The 14,723-nt window shown below is 45.7% G+C and overlaps 1 protein-coding gene and 1 long non-coding RNA gene across 2 annotated transcripts in view; one reads left to right on the top strand and one right to left on the bottom strand.

Annotated features, from left to right (window-relative positions):
- Positions 1 to 2,502: 2,502 nt before the first annotated feature.
- Positions 2,503 to 10,381, bottom strand: LOC144275882 (uncharacterized). The gene is made up of 3 exons (XR_013348121.1): positions 9,731 to 10,381; positions 6,403 to 6,545; positions 2,503 to 4,318 (listed from the first exon to the last, which is right to left on the bottom strand). It is a non-coding gene; the product is annotated as an uncharacterized LOC144275882 (long non-coding RNA).
- SLC25A1 (solute carrier family 25 member 1) overlaps positions 9,515 to 14,723 on the top strand; it is a 47,625-nt gene continuing 42,416 nt past the window's right edge. Inside the window, exon 1 of the mRNA XM_077835493.1 lies at positions 9,515 to 9,752. Within this exon, the coding sequence (XP_077691619.1) occupies positions 9,653 to 9,752 (100 nt within the window). The 5' untranslated portion in view covers positions 9,515 to 9,652. The remainder of the gene's footprint in view (positions 9,753 to 14,723) is intronic.

Genomic DNA, 14,723 nt, shown 5'->3' with positions numbered 1-14,723 from the left:
GCTGATGGGAAGTTGCATGTGTATGACCTGATGAACTTGACAATACAATATGTCACGTCAGCCATTTGTGTAGCACCCACCTAACTACCAGCATTCTAAGGTGCTGTACAACATTCTGCAGATTCAGCTGCACAACAAAGCTCAGAGCCGTAATAGAAGACATTAGGACTCCGAAGTGTACATGACACGTTCATGGTATTCCTCGTAATCCTGCCTAATGGAGCAAGCTGCCAGCTCATCACAGAAGAGCTACTGAGTGACTTTGGCTTGGGGTGGTTACTGAAGATGGATGTGATGAGGATACTTCCCCAGACTACCTTGCAGAGAGGGATTGAGAATATTTGTCTGGGATCCTGGGGAAAAGATGCCACGCATGTAATACGAATGAAGGGGACTGTGTCAGTTTACACTGAAAAGTTCAGGACTTTTTTTTTTAAACATTTTAGCTGTTCTTTTTAAAAGTTCTGATAATTAAATTTTAACATGGGTGAAGAAACAGCCCATTTAGTTTCACTTCTGTTTCTAGTCAGTTTCACTATCATTCTCACACTGGCACATAGCTGAGGTGTTTTGGGTTGCTAACTCTGCACTGGGAATGTTTAAATCCAAACAAAAGTTTTAATTGGATTTTTTACAAACAGCTGAAACATGGAAACATTTCCTTTGCCCTGATGTCTGTAAAACATTGCTTTCTTAACAAACTTGAATTTGGAGCCTGAAATGGACATTTTAACAATTTTCTTTTTTTTTCATGGTGAGAGGGAGGAAGATGAAGGTGGGAAGGGCAAACTCTTAGCAAAAAAGGCCACAAGCAGGAGCATGACTTTTTCTCCCAGCATATCCTTTCCCCAAATATGAAATGCAGACCAGTACAGCAGTGATATCTGATTTGAACTCCTACCTGTATGATTGATTGTGAGGCTACATCTATACTATGAACTAGGGGGTGTGATTTTCCCAGCTTACACACTCATCCTGCAGTAGCTCAAGGAGAGCTAGCCCAAGTATAAATAGTGGTGTAACCTAGTGGTGTAGTCAGGATAGCATTTGCCGTCACAGTGGTGGCACAGCTTAGCTGGACTGGGTACATATCTCCTCTCATTTCAGGAGTGTTTGTACTTAGCACAGCTAAGCCACGCTGCTGCTGCGCGTACGACTGCAGTTACGCAGCTGTGTATACTTGCCTTAGCTCTCATATGTACATGAGCTCAGGAACCACACCTCTAGCTCATGATGTAGGCATCGCCTTAGGAGCTTTTTTTTAAACTGAACCAATCTGTTATCAGTCAAGTTCGAACAGCTCAATGCTGCATTCTGTGTTTTAGCTTTTGACCAGGGCTGGTGGAAGACTATCTCTTTGTGCACAAGAGAATTAATGAAATTGGGGAGTTAGAAAAACTGTGTAGCAGAATCTCAGTGAGATTACATCTGGAATGAGCTGTTCTGATCCATTTAAAGTACTGAACACTTTGCTTTTAAGAACAAAGACCCTTGCAGTATTGGGCAGTTGAAAGGAATAGAGCAGAAGAAAGCTTCCTTAACTTAACTTGGCAATTTAGGGGCACTGTATTGGCTCCCCGCCCCAAGGTATAAAGATGCATTGACTTCTTTGGGCATTATTGGTACTTGGAATTCCTGAAAATCAGGTTTGCATACATTCATAGCCTACCTGCTCTTAAGAGATGCTTAAATCAGTTGACCTAGAATTAGTTTTGTAAAATGTAGTAACTTTTTAAAAAAAAACCTTAAACCACTAGAAATGTTCCCATTCCATTTTTAAATTCTAATTTTTATCTATCAAATCTTCTCCTGCGGTGTTTCATTGTCCCAGCTGAGAAATATTTTGTGGACTCTTAATAAAGATTTAAAATATCTTATTCTAAGATCATGTTTGTAACCCTTTGTGGGAAAAGGGCAACCAGAAAGGACTAGCAGAGCCTCTGGCATGTACATTAGCCCAGTGGCAAGGTTCTGAGTCATTACAATGTATGACTGCAAAGAAACCCAAGATTCTGGATTGGGGGAGTATGCAGGAGGGTTGCCCATCTGACAACTTGAGGGTTTTTAATCTTTTGGAATGCTGTTATTTTGAAAGATTCCCCTCCCCACCCTACCCCTCTTCTGAGTCAGATGGTACAAAGGGACACGTTTAGAGTAAATTCAATCCTGAGTTGGTCAACTTTAACTTTTTTTTTTCTTTTTTTTTTTAAAGCAACAACATAGATTATGCCATGGAGAATGCACTTACCATGCTCTGGTGGAGTGGTGATAACTTGTAATGTCCTATCTAGCATGTGTGTGACAGTTGTCTTCTGTTGGATGGAGAGCCAGGCCTGCTTTAGTGTAAAGATGGTAAGACCTTTATTCTTGCTCTATTGCTAGGGGGCTTGTGCCTTTGGATCAGAAGCTGCGTTCTTATGTTTATAAGAAGCACACAGGATTTTTTTTATAGGTGAAAAGGCAATATGCCGCATTTATTGAAGATGCAAACAATTAGCATACGCATTCAATTACATCACACACACACACTGTCCCATCAGTCGATGTTATAGGTACCAGTCCAGAGTCTGGATCAACCTAGTGGCCAGCTAGGTTGATCGCTGGGTTCCGTCGTTCGCAATACAGTGCTCCGGGGAAGTCTTTGCAAGACGAACCCAAAGTTTCATGGCAAGACGCCCTGTTTATATTGTGATTTTCCTTCACTGGGACCAATGAGTTTTTCACAGTCATGCTGAAATCAATTGTTGTTTGACGAGTGCTCGTTTTCTTAAATTGTCCTTATTTTTTTATTACAGCTATGTTGTCCCCATCGATAGGTGCCTGTCTCATTTTTAGAATCGTAAATCTGCCCTCCTCTGACATTTCAAAGGGGCATGTTGCAGCCTCCTGGCACCCTTGCGTCTGTTTCTGGTTCCTCCCTCATACATCTGGCTCAGCGATGGCCTTCACACTTATCTCTTAACACACACATTCCTCATTCACACACAAAACAAAATTAATTTACACAGAACATTTTGAACAGGAACATCAAATTGCAATGCAAAAGAAAAACAATCATTGCATTCTTTTACTTATTTTAAAATGCTAAACCTACAACAAATTGGTGACCCTCTAAGGTCTGTCACTGCCTTTGAAATCAGCACAGACACACATTCTGGCTGATGCATCTTTACCAAATGGCCCATTAGGCCATTCCTTTCTGCCATTCAAAAAGGGTGGCTGGCAGAATATGATCAAATCATATACCAATACATTTAATACATGCTACATTATCTCATTCTTTATTTTTTATTCTAAATCATACAAAATACAAACATAAAATCCTACTACTACAGAGTTCTACTCCCACTTGAAGATTATAAGCCCTCGATGGCTATAACATACCAGGTAGTGTGGGAAGGGAAATCCTTTCTGACTGAATGTTGCCTCACAATGAACTCTTGTTTGCAAATGGTGCTCAAACTGGGGCCCTGTGAGGCACTGTAGAATAGTGTCCTCCGAATCCTACTGGTTCACCACATGCTCTGACTCAAAAGCCCTAACATAACATCTCCATCTTCATGGTCATGCGTAGCAGACTATAGACTTGATGTAAAGAGCCTCTTGGAATACTGGTGAACCTTCACTGCTGGAGAAAGGAAATATAGTTCACTGCCTCCTCATCATAGCATAAATTGGTGTATTTTTGTAGCAGGTGGAGGGGCTTGTAATGGTCAATTTCTGGGTAGCATATCTTGACCAATTCTAATATTTAAGTAGTGCTTCACACTTTTCAAATTGCTGTATAATTAAAGTAGCTGTGCTATAATGTGTGTAAGTGTGTGATAGGTATGCTTTTGGTGCAATACTTCAACCACCTAAAGATTTCTGGTAAAACCACATCATTGGACATACTATGTTTCTAGCTGAAAACAATGTTCAGTGCCTGTGGGAGGTGTCAGCAGTAATATTAATAATGTAAAATCCCTGTTCACTCATTCCTTGGAGTCACTGAGTCCTGTGTTTTGGGACAGTCTTTAGATTGTAAATTCTTCAGGGTTAGGATTGTCTTCAGATTATGTCTAACACAGAGCCAGACATCATGACAGCTTATCAAATAACATGATTTTATTTTTTAATGATCTTTATAGGGTAAAAGAGTAGGAGGGGGAAACTCTTTCCATCTGAATGGCCCCAGACTTGAGGTGCTTTTTGGGTCTGTAGCCAATGCTTGTCAATCAGCCCTTGCAGTTTTCAGTTCCCACTCAGTACTCGAGATCCCCGAGTCCTCACTCTGATATCCTGCTGCTGTTTTGGTCCCTGGTAGCTTTATTAACCCCTGGAATTGAGGGGACAAAAAAAAGAAGGAAATGGTTAAAGTTATTCTAGTACTTTGTCACAAATATGGTAATCTGGTATTTGTTTCCATGACAGCAGAACCTGCCACCAATAATGGAAATGGAGTCTGGTTTTGCCAGATAGCTTGCTTCCATAGAAATTGTTGGACTGACAAAAATAAGAGGTAGAATTTTAAGTTTTGTCTCTTAAAGTTAACTCTTCTTTTTATCTTTAATTTTGCCCATGTACTAGCCCAGGGGAATACACTCTTGTAGGCTTCAGCTGGCAGGGGAAACTTGTATGTACAAACCACCTATGGATTTTAAACATCCCATTCTACAGCCACCAGTACAAAGGTCAGCTGTTCTCTACAGAGTACTCTTCTCGTCTGGTCTCTTCCTGGTGATGGTTATAATTTCTTGGAGGGCAACTTGTGTAACAACTTCTAATCTGTGCTTGTGCTTCATTACTTTGCTGAATAGGGAAGGGGTTAATCACATGTTTAAAAGTTAAGCACCTGCTTATATCTCAGTGAGATAAATGGGATTTAAGTATATGCATTAGGTTAAGAGTGCACTTAAGTACTTTGCTGAATAAGTTTGAGATCATGCACATTGCTTAACTGACTTGATGAGTTAGGATCTAAAAAAGCCAATATATTGCTTAATGAAGAGTCTGTGTGTGCTGAAGATTGGGTAAAGCAAGTAACCTCACCTACAGTAGCACTGGGCATGTCTGCAAATGCTATAACAACATATTGGCATGACAAGCAAGCAGGGAGCTGCGGCGATACATCACAAGTTTATAAACAGTCTGAAAACAGCAAGAGATTTAAACTTAGTTTTCTGCCATCCAAACAGTGCTGTTAACCAGAGTTCTAAACAGCTGCCTCAAATCTGTGACACTACCTACATTCCTTCCTTCCTGTGGGTCAAGTAGGTGGGAGGAAAAGGACGGATGCTTAGTCATCCATGTGTCTGTACTCGTCTAGCAGATTCAAGCTGGAGAGAACCCAGAGAATGGCTTGAGTGGTGCTTGTGGCACCTTTCCTGTAGCTCCTGTAAACTCAAACGAGCTGGATGTGGGGAGTCAGGCTGGAAGCTGCTCAGCAGTACACGATTGAAAAAGCAAAGCGAGCTGAATAATAGCTTAACAATCTTAGCAAACAAATGGCATAGCATTATTCCTTCCTCTGCTGGGTCAGTAGGAAAATGGAAGTCTGGGTGCCTAGCTTCCTATATAGGACGAAAAGTTTGGACCATGAGTGGGCATGAGACGTGAGCTGGATATTTCCACTGCTACTTCTGTCTCTGCCTGGCCTCCCATGCCATAAATGCTCTTTTACTGCCAGTCTTACCCAGAAAGGGATGGATTATACCACTCCTTACAGCTCTTCAGGTCTAGTCTCTGACTCTTAACCTCCTTTCTCATAAAATTATAACCTGTTCCAAGCTTTCCAGCTTAATCAGTTCCCCTGAATCTTGGCCTTTGTACTCTGTTACTCTGCCCCCCCCCAATACCTATGCATACTTCATTTATGGTATATTATAAACTATATCAGCATGTATGTTTTAACCATGATGTGAAGCCCCCAGTAATACCTCTTATACAGGTAAACAACTTCCACATTTCACCTATGTTAGTTCATCTCCTTTTCCAAGAAGCTGCTGTGGATTGAATGGAATAATTCAGAAAAGGGGATGGAGGGATGAGCCCAAAGGAGAGAGGAAGCCAAGATGGATGTTGGTGCAAAAAAACACAGCCATTTTGAAAGCTATAGGTCATCCTTCAGCTTTGTGCCATGGCACTGGTGAGAGACAGAATGAGACACTCAGGAAACCCCTTTAACTCCAGATTCATGTTAAGGTAAGTAGTAATATTACCATTAATCAGCATTTTGGAATGTTCGCTTGCAACTAGTGCTGCGACTAGGGTATGCCGAGAGATCCTGCAACGGACTGGATACTAATGAGAATGGATGGGGTCCGACAGTGGAGTCAGACAAAGTAAAAAGCGAACGCAGTATGTGATTTGGGTTGAAATCAAAGCAACAGTTCACAGCCATTACTGTGGGAACGTACACACCGAACAGTCACTGAGACCATCTGCACTGCACACCTGGCTGCATAGAAACAAACTACTATGCCCAGCTGGATGAGAGGAGTGATGAGTGAAGAGCCCGTTTCTCCTAGCTGTGATTCAGTCCATCTCTGAGACTGGTTCCAGTCCTGAAACGGCACAACACACACTCATTGATGATGGATCTGAAATTCAATATAATACCTTAACGGTAATAGTATTGCAAGTCACATGAGTTCGGAGCAAGGAGCCTCACTGTTCTATGGCTGTAGATTTGAAAACCTAAGGCCAGGTAGTGTCTGCCCCCCACAGGTGGCTGGAGGCCAATATCAGGTATCTGAACCAAAGATGAACATAGAGCCTTGTCCCTAATGTTCACTGGGGGCTTGACTAAATAAGAAAATTGACTGCTACATCCTATATCCTTTGGGCTGAATAATTACACTGCTGTAGTGATACTGATATAACCCCCTGAGGGTGCGCACTGTTTCAAAATAAGTGTGACTTAACTTTGCAGATAGAGCAATTATACTGGAATAAAGTCATATTTATACTGGAACAGTGTGTTCACACAGGCAGTTGTACCAGCATAGCTACAGTGGAATAATTATTCTGCTAGAACCATCCGAGTCAATTGTCCCATGTACTGAATTAGATTCCATCTGCTAGCTGACTCCTCAAACTTGCTGATGGGAAAGAACAACATAAAGGTGCACAGACCACAGGACTCCATGAGAGCTGACTTGCATCTAGCAGGGCTGGTTACAGTTGTTGGAGACTAACTATGAAAGGTAATATTAATTACCTTTGGAACAGGCTGATTGCTTTGTTGTGTAGGGAAGTCTGCACAGGTAGACTTCTTCTGTGGATTTAGGGTCTCCCTGCAAATTTTTGGAATTCCCTAGGTCTTGTGCAGAAAACTGACTCTGCATCCTGATGATAACAAAAATTGCCATTTAGATGGTTAACTTTGGACTAGTTTAAACTTAGTCTGAATGTGCTGGATTTTGTTCCGCTTAAACTGGACTCAGCTAGAACCTTGGCTCCACAATCTCCACATCTTGGGAAAGTCAGTTTCTGATCCAGTTATGAAGTGAACATCTCACTGTATTCACCTAGTAACCACCATTTTTCTGCTAATTGCCCTCTGTTTAAAATACAGATAAAATAGGACAAGTTAGGGAAGGGAACTCATGGTGCGGATATAGAACCTTTCACATCTAAGCCAGCAATTCAAGTTCAGCTAAAGTCAACGGGCCCAAACTGTACCCTCATCTGAGAACCATTCAGTGGCTGATGTGAAAATCTTAGTCTCGTACTATACTAGTGTGTTCTTTAATACTGAGTTGGCCAGCCAGGGCTTGTCTGTCTTACCTGAGGAAAAGCCCTTCTACCAGTGCAGCACTAACAGCTGACTTGAATCCAGTTCTTGGTAAAAGACTCAGCCCCATAATTTTGGGTCTCAGGAAAGTTCTTTTTAGCCAGGCCCTAGTGACTCCCGTGCTGTGCGTATATATAGCCCATTACGACTACCTCGTATTAAGTTCACAGTGTATGATGTTCACTTTTTCATAGTTTGTTGGGGGGAAGGAGAAATCATCATTTCACAGCTTGTGAAGGTTGAGATGGGCACAAATGTGGTGGTGGTGTTTTTTATGGCTTTGGAAATAATGTAATTCTTGTTAAAAAATGCCGAGATGCTTTCCTTCACTCAGTCAGGGCCAGCAATAACAAACCAGCCTCTGTACAACAGCCAGCCAGGAACATTCACTGGGGACCAGGACTTAATTTTTTAGCTTCTACGTGCTTGTTTACAGCCAGCAGTCAGAAAAACAAATGACGAAAATAAATAAAAAACAAATGCCTGGATGCTTGCAGGTGCTTCTCTTGTCTAATTTATGGATAAATATAACTCACTCCAGTTTTCATCAAGGAGGTGTAGTGCTGACATTAAACCCCACAAGAAAAGTTGAGTGGCTTAATGACAACCCTGGGCTGGAATTAAATTGCTCTCAAACTTCCATAAATGAAGGTGGCACCACATGTGTAGAAAAGGTTAGAGAGGAAGATGACGTGTTTCTTTGAAGGGGGTGGTGTGTGTATACAAGGTAGCTGTACACAATCTCGAATGTCCTAATCCTACAACTACTTCCTGAAGGGCTTAACTTGAACCATGTCCTTGGGGATGAAAATTGCAATATAAATCCATTATAGATAAGACACCTCCCTCTCTATTACTAAACAAATACATGCAACAGGGCCAGGGCTATGGCCCCTTATCTAGACCCCTTCAAAACACTGTATTGTCTATTGTCCTTGGCAGCTGGCATCTTAATAAAGCTGCAGAAGCCTAGATCAGCCTGCCCCAGGTGTCCATTTCTAATAATTATTTACAGTGCTTTACAAAGGCAGTCATTATCTGCCTTTCATAGCTGGAGAAACAGGGGCGTAAGGGGACTTGCTGTGTAGCAGAGGCAGGGATTCTTAAGTCCTCGGACCCTGTTCTATCTACTAGGCCACACTACCCTCACGTTGGTGCACGGATGTAGCCGGGCTCATGGCTTCTTTCTTTGAGGTCAGTGATTGTGTTTTCAGGGTTTCATCCCGGCCGCCCCCCACGTGTGATTCCACAGTTGGGAAGCAGGGGGTGCTGAGCCCGGCGGCTGTAGAAGGGCCAGCGCTTAACTTGGGCCAGGGTTTGGCAAGGCCGAGTCCGGGCAGCCCTGGGCTGGCTGCATCAGTTATGAAAGTAAAAAACAGCTTGAGGCCTGGGGCTGGTTGAGTGAGGGGAGCCCCCTGGGCTGCTGAGGCTGCAGCGGGGCAGGGCAAATCCCCTGACGGGAGGATTTCACAGCAGCCCTGCTCTGCTGCGGTGGGGGGACCGTTTCCTTACCCCTGCCCGGTCTCCTCCTTGGAACAGCAGCCGTCTGTCTCCCCCCCCCTTAGCTCCCCGCCCCGAAGGACCCTGCCGGCTTCTGCCCCCCAGCACACGAGGTGGCGAGGAGCAGGCAGCGGAGCTGCAGCTTGTCCCCCGCCCCGTGCGCTCCCGAGGATGTGACGCCGGCGGCCCCACCCCTGCTGCGGGCGGGGACCGGGAGCCGACCGCCGCGCCAGCGCGTAACCAGCCCGGGCGTCCGCAGGGGGCGCCGAGCCCCGCTGCCCGCCGCCTGCGCTGCCCGCCCCCTGCCCGGGGACCCGCCCCGAGCCCCGCACCGCTTAAACGGCCCCGCGCCGCCGGCCTCTGCCCGCCGCAGTCATGTCCGCCCGCCCCGCGTTCCCCAGCCCCCGCTGCCTGGCCGCTGCCGCCCCGGCCGGCAAAGCGAAGCTCACCCACCCCGGCAAGGCGATCCTGGCAGGTGAGTGCTGGGGGGCTGCCTGCAGCTTGCCCGGGAGCCGCGCGCTGGAGCGACCGTCCGCCGGGGTCCACTCGGGGGTGGGGAGCAGCGCCTCGCGCGGGTCAGGAGCGGCCGCCTGTGTGCACCTGATGGGACAGCAGCCCCCACCCCCCTTATCCTCCTGACCCGGGACTTCCCCTCTGCTGCCGCTGCTGCCTTGGGGGCTGACAATCGCCCAGCCCCTCGAGGTGTCTTGCTCGGCACCCGGGGTCTCAGTCCTGCTGGCAGGTCTCCTGGGCTGCTTGAAAGAGCAGCTCCGAGTCGTGTGCATGCCCTGAACTTTGGCCCCCGGTGTGCGCGGCTCCTTATCGGACAGCCCCAGCAGCCCTTGGCTCTTTCTTCGCGGGGAGTTGGACGTGCCTCCCTCCTGAGAAGTGTTGTTTTTCCATGGCAGTGCAGTGCTCCCCGCTCGGTCTTTGGCGGGCCGGGATGCGGGGCTGGTGACTGAGTTTTGGCCGCTGTGTCACTGTCTGATGCAATTGCGGGAATTGCAGCCCTGCTTTGAGAAGTGCCCTTTCCTGGCATGCCCTGCTCGGGTCTTTCAAAGTTCCCCGGGACTCCGTGCAGTCCGAGCGGTGGTCGCTTTTCTACCCGGGGTGGTGATGGGAGATATGGGTCCTGAGAGCAGAGCTGAGGGGAGTGTCTAACGGCAAAACAGCACCCACAGCTGTGAGCGCCAACATGGGATTGACGGTGGCACCCTTGCTGCTGTGGGACCTCCCTATGCTGAATTGCATCGGGATGCTGATTGCAAGACTCTGTCCTGGTTCTAGATTATGGCTTGGATCTGGGCTGAGCCAGGCTTTAGTTTGGAGTTTCCTCACTAGGCAAGAGAGCTCCCTGTTTACCCTTTTGGGGGATCTGTCCCAGCAGGGCTTGTGTAGATTGAGGTTTATCGCTGCCCCTGGGGGCAGTTAGGGTCACTGCAGTGCTCTTCACTCAACTCCTTGTGTCTGTTCAGTCATGAGTCTGTACATTTGATACACTGCAGGCCCTTTCAGTTTCCAAGTCATAGGCACTGACTTCTGTTTTTGCCACTGGGCGCTTTTGAAGAGGGGTGTGTGTGTGTTTTGGGGAGGGAGCACTCTGCCACTTTTGGGGGAAGGCTATTTTCAGCATATTTATACATTGTTTCATATTCTAGTTATTGAATTTGTCTGTCATTAGTATCTTTACTCATTATTAAAATAGTAAATTGTTATGAGCTACATAATAACATCATCATGAATTACTGTGTATTAAAATCACTGCAATCACCTGCAAGGTGTCTTCACTAACATCCCTGTTTAAAGACATTTTGTAGCTTTCTGGATGAAACTGTCAGCAATCTTATTTACTTCTAGTTCCCTGGTATTGTCTTGATGGACGTTAAGGACAGTTAGGTTATTCAGTTGCATCTGTCCCATTGATGACTGGAGATAATTTTTAAGTGTTCTGAAGCTGGAGAGAGAACAGGAGTACTTGTGGCACCTTAGTTCTTTTTGCGGATACAGACTAACAGGGCGGCTACTCTGAAGCTGGAGAATGAGTTCAGGATGATACAGGCACCATGAGAAGGATTCCTAGAAAAACAGAGTACTGCAAATGACTCCAAGATCTCTTTCTTGATGGGTAACAGCTAATTTAGGCACCCTCGTTTTGTATGTATAGCTGGGATTATATTTTGCCATGTGAATTACTTTGATTTAACATTGAATTCCATCTGCCATTTTGTTGCCAAGGCACCTAGTTTTGTGAGATCCATTTGTAACATTTTGCAGTCAGCTTCCAACGTAACACTCTTGAGTAATTTTGTATCCTCTGCAAACTTTGCCACCTCACTGTTCACCCCTTTTTGCAGGTCATTTATGAAGATGTTGAACAGCACTGGTCCAGTACAAGCCCCTGGGGGACACCCCTATTTACTTCTCTCCATTTTGAAAATGGACCATTTATTCATACCCTTTGTTTCCTATCTTTTAAGTGGAGTGCCTGGCAATGCTTTCAGGATCATCATAACAATCCTTAATTTAATTTAATGACAAGCCTTTTGTTATCTTAATCACCCTGCCTCTGTTTATAAACAAACTCCCTCATCACATTCCATGATCAAGCTCTAGCTCCTGGGTGCTGAGCACCCACTATATTTCCCCATGGGTGCTTGAGCCCCGGAGCACCCACAGAGTCGATGCCTATGTTCCAAGTACAAGGTTTTCCCCACGGATTATCCAAGTTCACAATCTGCCGATAATCGTGTGAGAGGAATGCAAGGACGTGTAAACACACTGAAATGTTCTGAAATGGGAACAGGAGTGGGGCTCTCCCCACTGAATATATATATATATATATATATATATATATATATATATATATATATATACAGCCATTTCGACGTGATCTGCATCATTAGAGCTTTTGTGTTTCCCAGCTAATTCCCTTCCTCCATGATCACTTCCACCCCTTTGTTCTTCCAGCCGACTGTACACCTTTCCTTGGGGTCTGACAGCAAAGTGCTGGCTTAGCTTAACAGAGACCTAAGAGTGAGCCTTACCTGTCTATTGCTCTTCCTGCATGGCTGCTGGAACCATTGCCTGCTGCCAGTCAAGTTCTGTTTGCCATCTGTGACCTCTGGCTTTGCTGTCAGTTGACATGCATTCGTTAACATCTCTGGTGCTTGCATGGGCCTGTCAAAAAGAAAAACCACTGGAGAACTTGCAAGGTTGACTTGAAATCAAAACTCGAGCTGCGTGAAATGTATGCAGCTCCTGCAGTACGAAGGGAGCTGCCTTTGTGAGGTGTGACAAGGAGCTGGGGCCTCAAATTAACTGGATAGTCCAAAAGCTTCTGACTAAACTGTTCACCCCAAGTTATTTGCAGAAGGACTGGTGGTGATATCCACAGTTACACATTTTGTCTGGGACATAAACCCATATGCATCAAGGCATATGCCAGCAGCTGTTTGCCTGGGGATTGAAAGACATTTCTGTCCGCTGGCAGGCTGTTCCATGACTGTCCGTTGTTCGGTTTATTGAATCTTCCTTTGAAGCTTCTGGCACTGGCCCCTACTGCTGGAGTAGGTCTCTGGTCTGCTCTGCTCTGCCAGTTCTTATGTGCGTATCATAGTGCGGTTTGTCTTGTCTTTTAATGATGGAGCTCAATCCAACCTGTGGGTGGGGGGGAGCTGATCCCACTGGCTTGTTCTTGTGAAAAGTAACTGTGGCATACACTGTGGGCCAACTTCTCTCCTGCCCCTGGACAGCCATGCCCAGCTTCATTGGGAGTGGCTATGCCTGCAGCTCTTTAGCTGTGCCCAGACTGTAAAGCTCAATGCATGGGTGAAACGCCGCTGGGCGCTGGCCTCACATTCGACCTCTTGAGAGTCCTGTGCCCAGAGGGCAGGGTTATGAGTTGGGCTGGGGAAGCCTGCGGGTCTTCCACAGTCAGTCCAAAGATTATGAAAGGTTGCATGGCACACTGAATATGCCCTTGCCAAAGGCGTTTGCCATTCCCTGGCTCCTTGGGAGCTCACTGATCACTGGGGAATCAGTGGCTTTCCGTTGTTTATCAAGGTGTAGTGGATCCCGGGTCCCCAGGAAAGCAGGAATTATGTGGCACAGGTGTGCATGGAACTTTACAGGTATGGGGGGTCCCTGTCTTGACTGGCTTCCAGTCTAGTTCAGGGGTAGGTCTCTGTAACATAGCCCTAAGTTACATATTGCTTGGCCTGGAGGAGCTCCCAGTTTTGTGATCATGAAGCAAATGAGATGAAAGAAAGGCCCTGTTGAAATGCTGGCCCCTTCCTCGCATCCAGTAAATTAAAATGATCTGTAATGTACAGGCAGCACTGGCCAGCCTTGTCGTAGACATAATTGCATTAAATAAGCTGATCCATCAGGATGGTGCCTGGTACTAACTCTGCTCTGTTCCTGCCAGCACAGTCTCATCCGTTCCTTTAGACAGGGAAAAAAATGGCCCACCTTGATTATCATGCACATTGTAGGGAGAGTGGTCACTTTGGATGAGCTATTACCAGCAGGAGAGTGAGTTTGTGTGTGTATGGGGGTGGGGGGGTGAGAACCTGGATTTGTGCTGGAAATGGCCCACGTTGATTATCATGCACATTGTAGGGAGAGTGGTCACTTTGGATAAGCTATTACCAGCAGGAGAGTGAGTTTGTGTGTGTGGTTTTTGGAGGGGGGTGAGGGAGTGAGAGAACCTGGATTTGTGCAGGAAATGGCCCACCTTGATTATCATACACATTGTGAAGAGAGTGGTCACTTTGGATGGGCTATTACCAGCAGGAGAGTGAGTTTGTGTGTGGGGGGGTGGAGGGTGAGAAAACCTGGATTTGTGCTGGAAATGGCCCAACTTGATGATCACTTTAGATAAGCTATTACCAGCAGGATAGTGGGGTGGGAGGAGGTATTGTTTCATGGTCTCTGTGTATATATAATGTCTTCTGCAGTTTCCACGGTATGCATCCGATGAAGTGAGCTGTAGCTCACGAAAGCTCATGCTCAAATAAATTGGTTAGTCTCTAAGGTGCCACAAGTACTCCTTTTCTTAATGAGGCCCATGTGTGCCTATTATATTAAAGGTGCTAGCTGATATTTACAGGTTTGTCAGTGGATCAGGTACCGATAAACTACCTCATTGCATTCCAGACCCTCAAATCCCTTTAAATTGGGAATGTTAAAGATGAGAAGAGACCTACTTAGACCTTGTTACCATTCGGAAGATGTAGTTCAAACAGTACAACCCCCCTTTGACCAACATAGTTATACCAGCGCACAAGCTGTATATAGCCCAGGCCTCTCTGCCAATGCAGGACAAGTCCCTATCCACTAGTGCTTTGTCCATGTCCCAAGGATTGGGGCTTCCAGTATCGCCTGAAGAAAGTGTAGCTCTCCCTATCTGGTCGCTCCTTATAGTCCTTGCAAAATGAAGAATTAC

This window comes from Eretmochelys imbricata, chromosome 15 (assembly GCF_965152235.1).
Source record: "Eretmochelys imbricata isolate rEreImb1 chromosome 15, rEreImb1.hap1, whole genome shotgun sequence".
Classification (NCBI taxonomy): Eukaryota; Metazoa; Chordata; order Testudines; family Cheloniidae; genus Eretmochelys; species Eretmochelys imbricata.
This window is presented reverse-complemented; position numbering and strand designations above follow the sequence as displayed.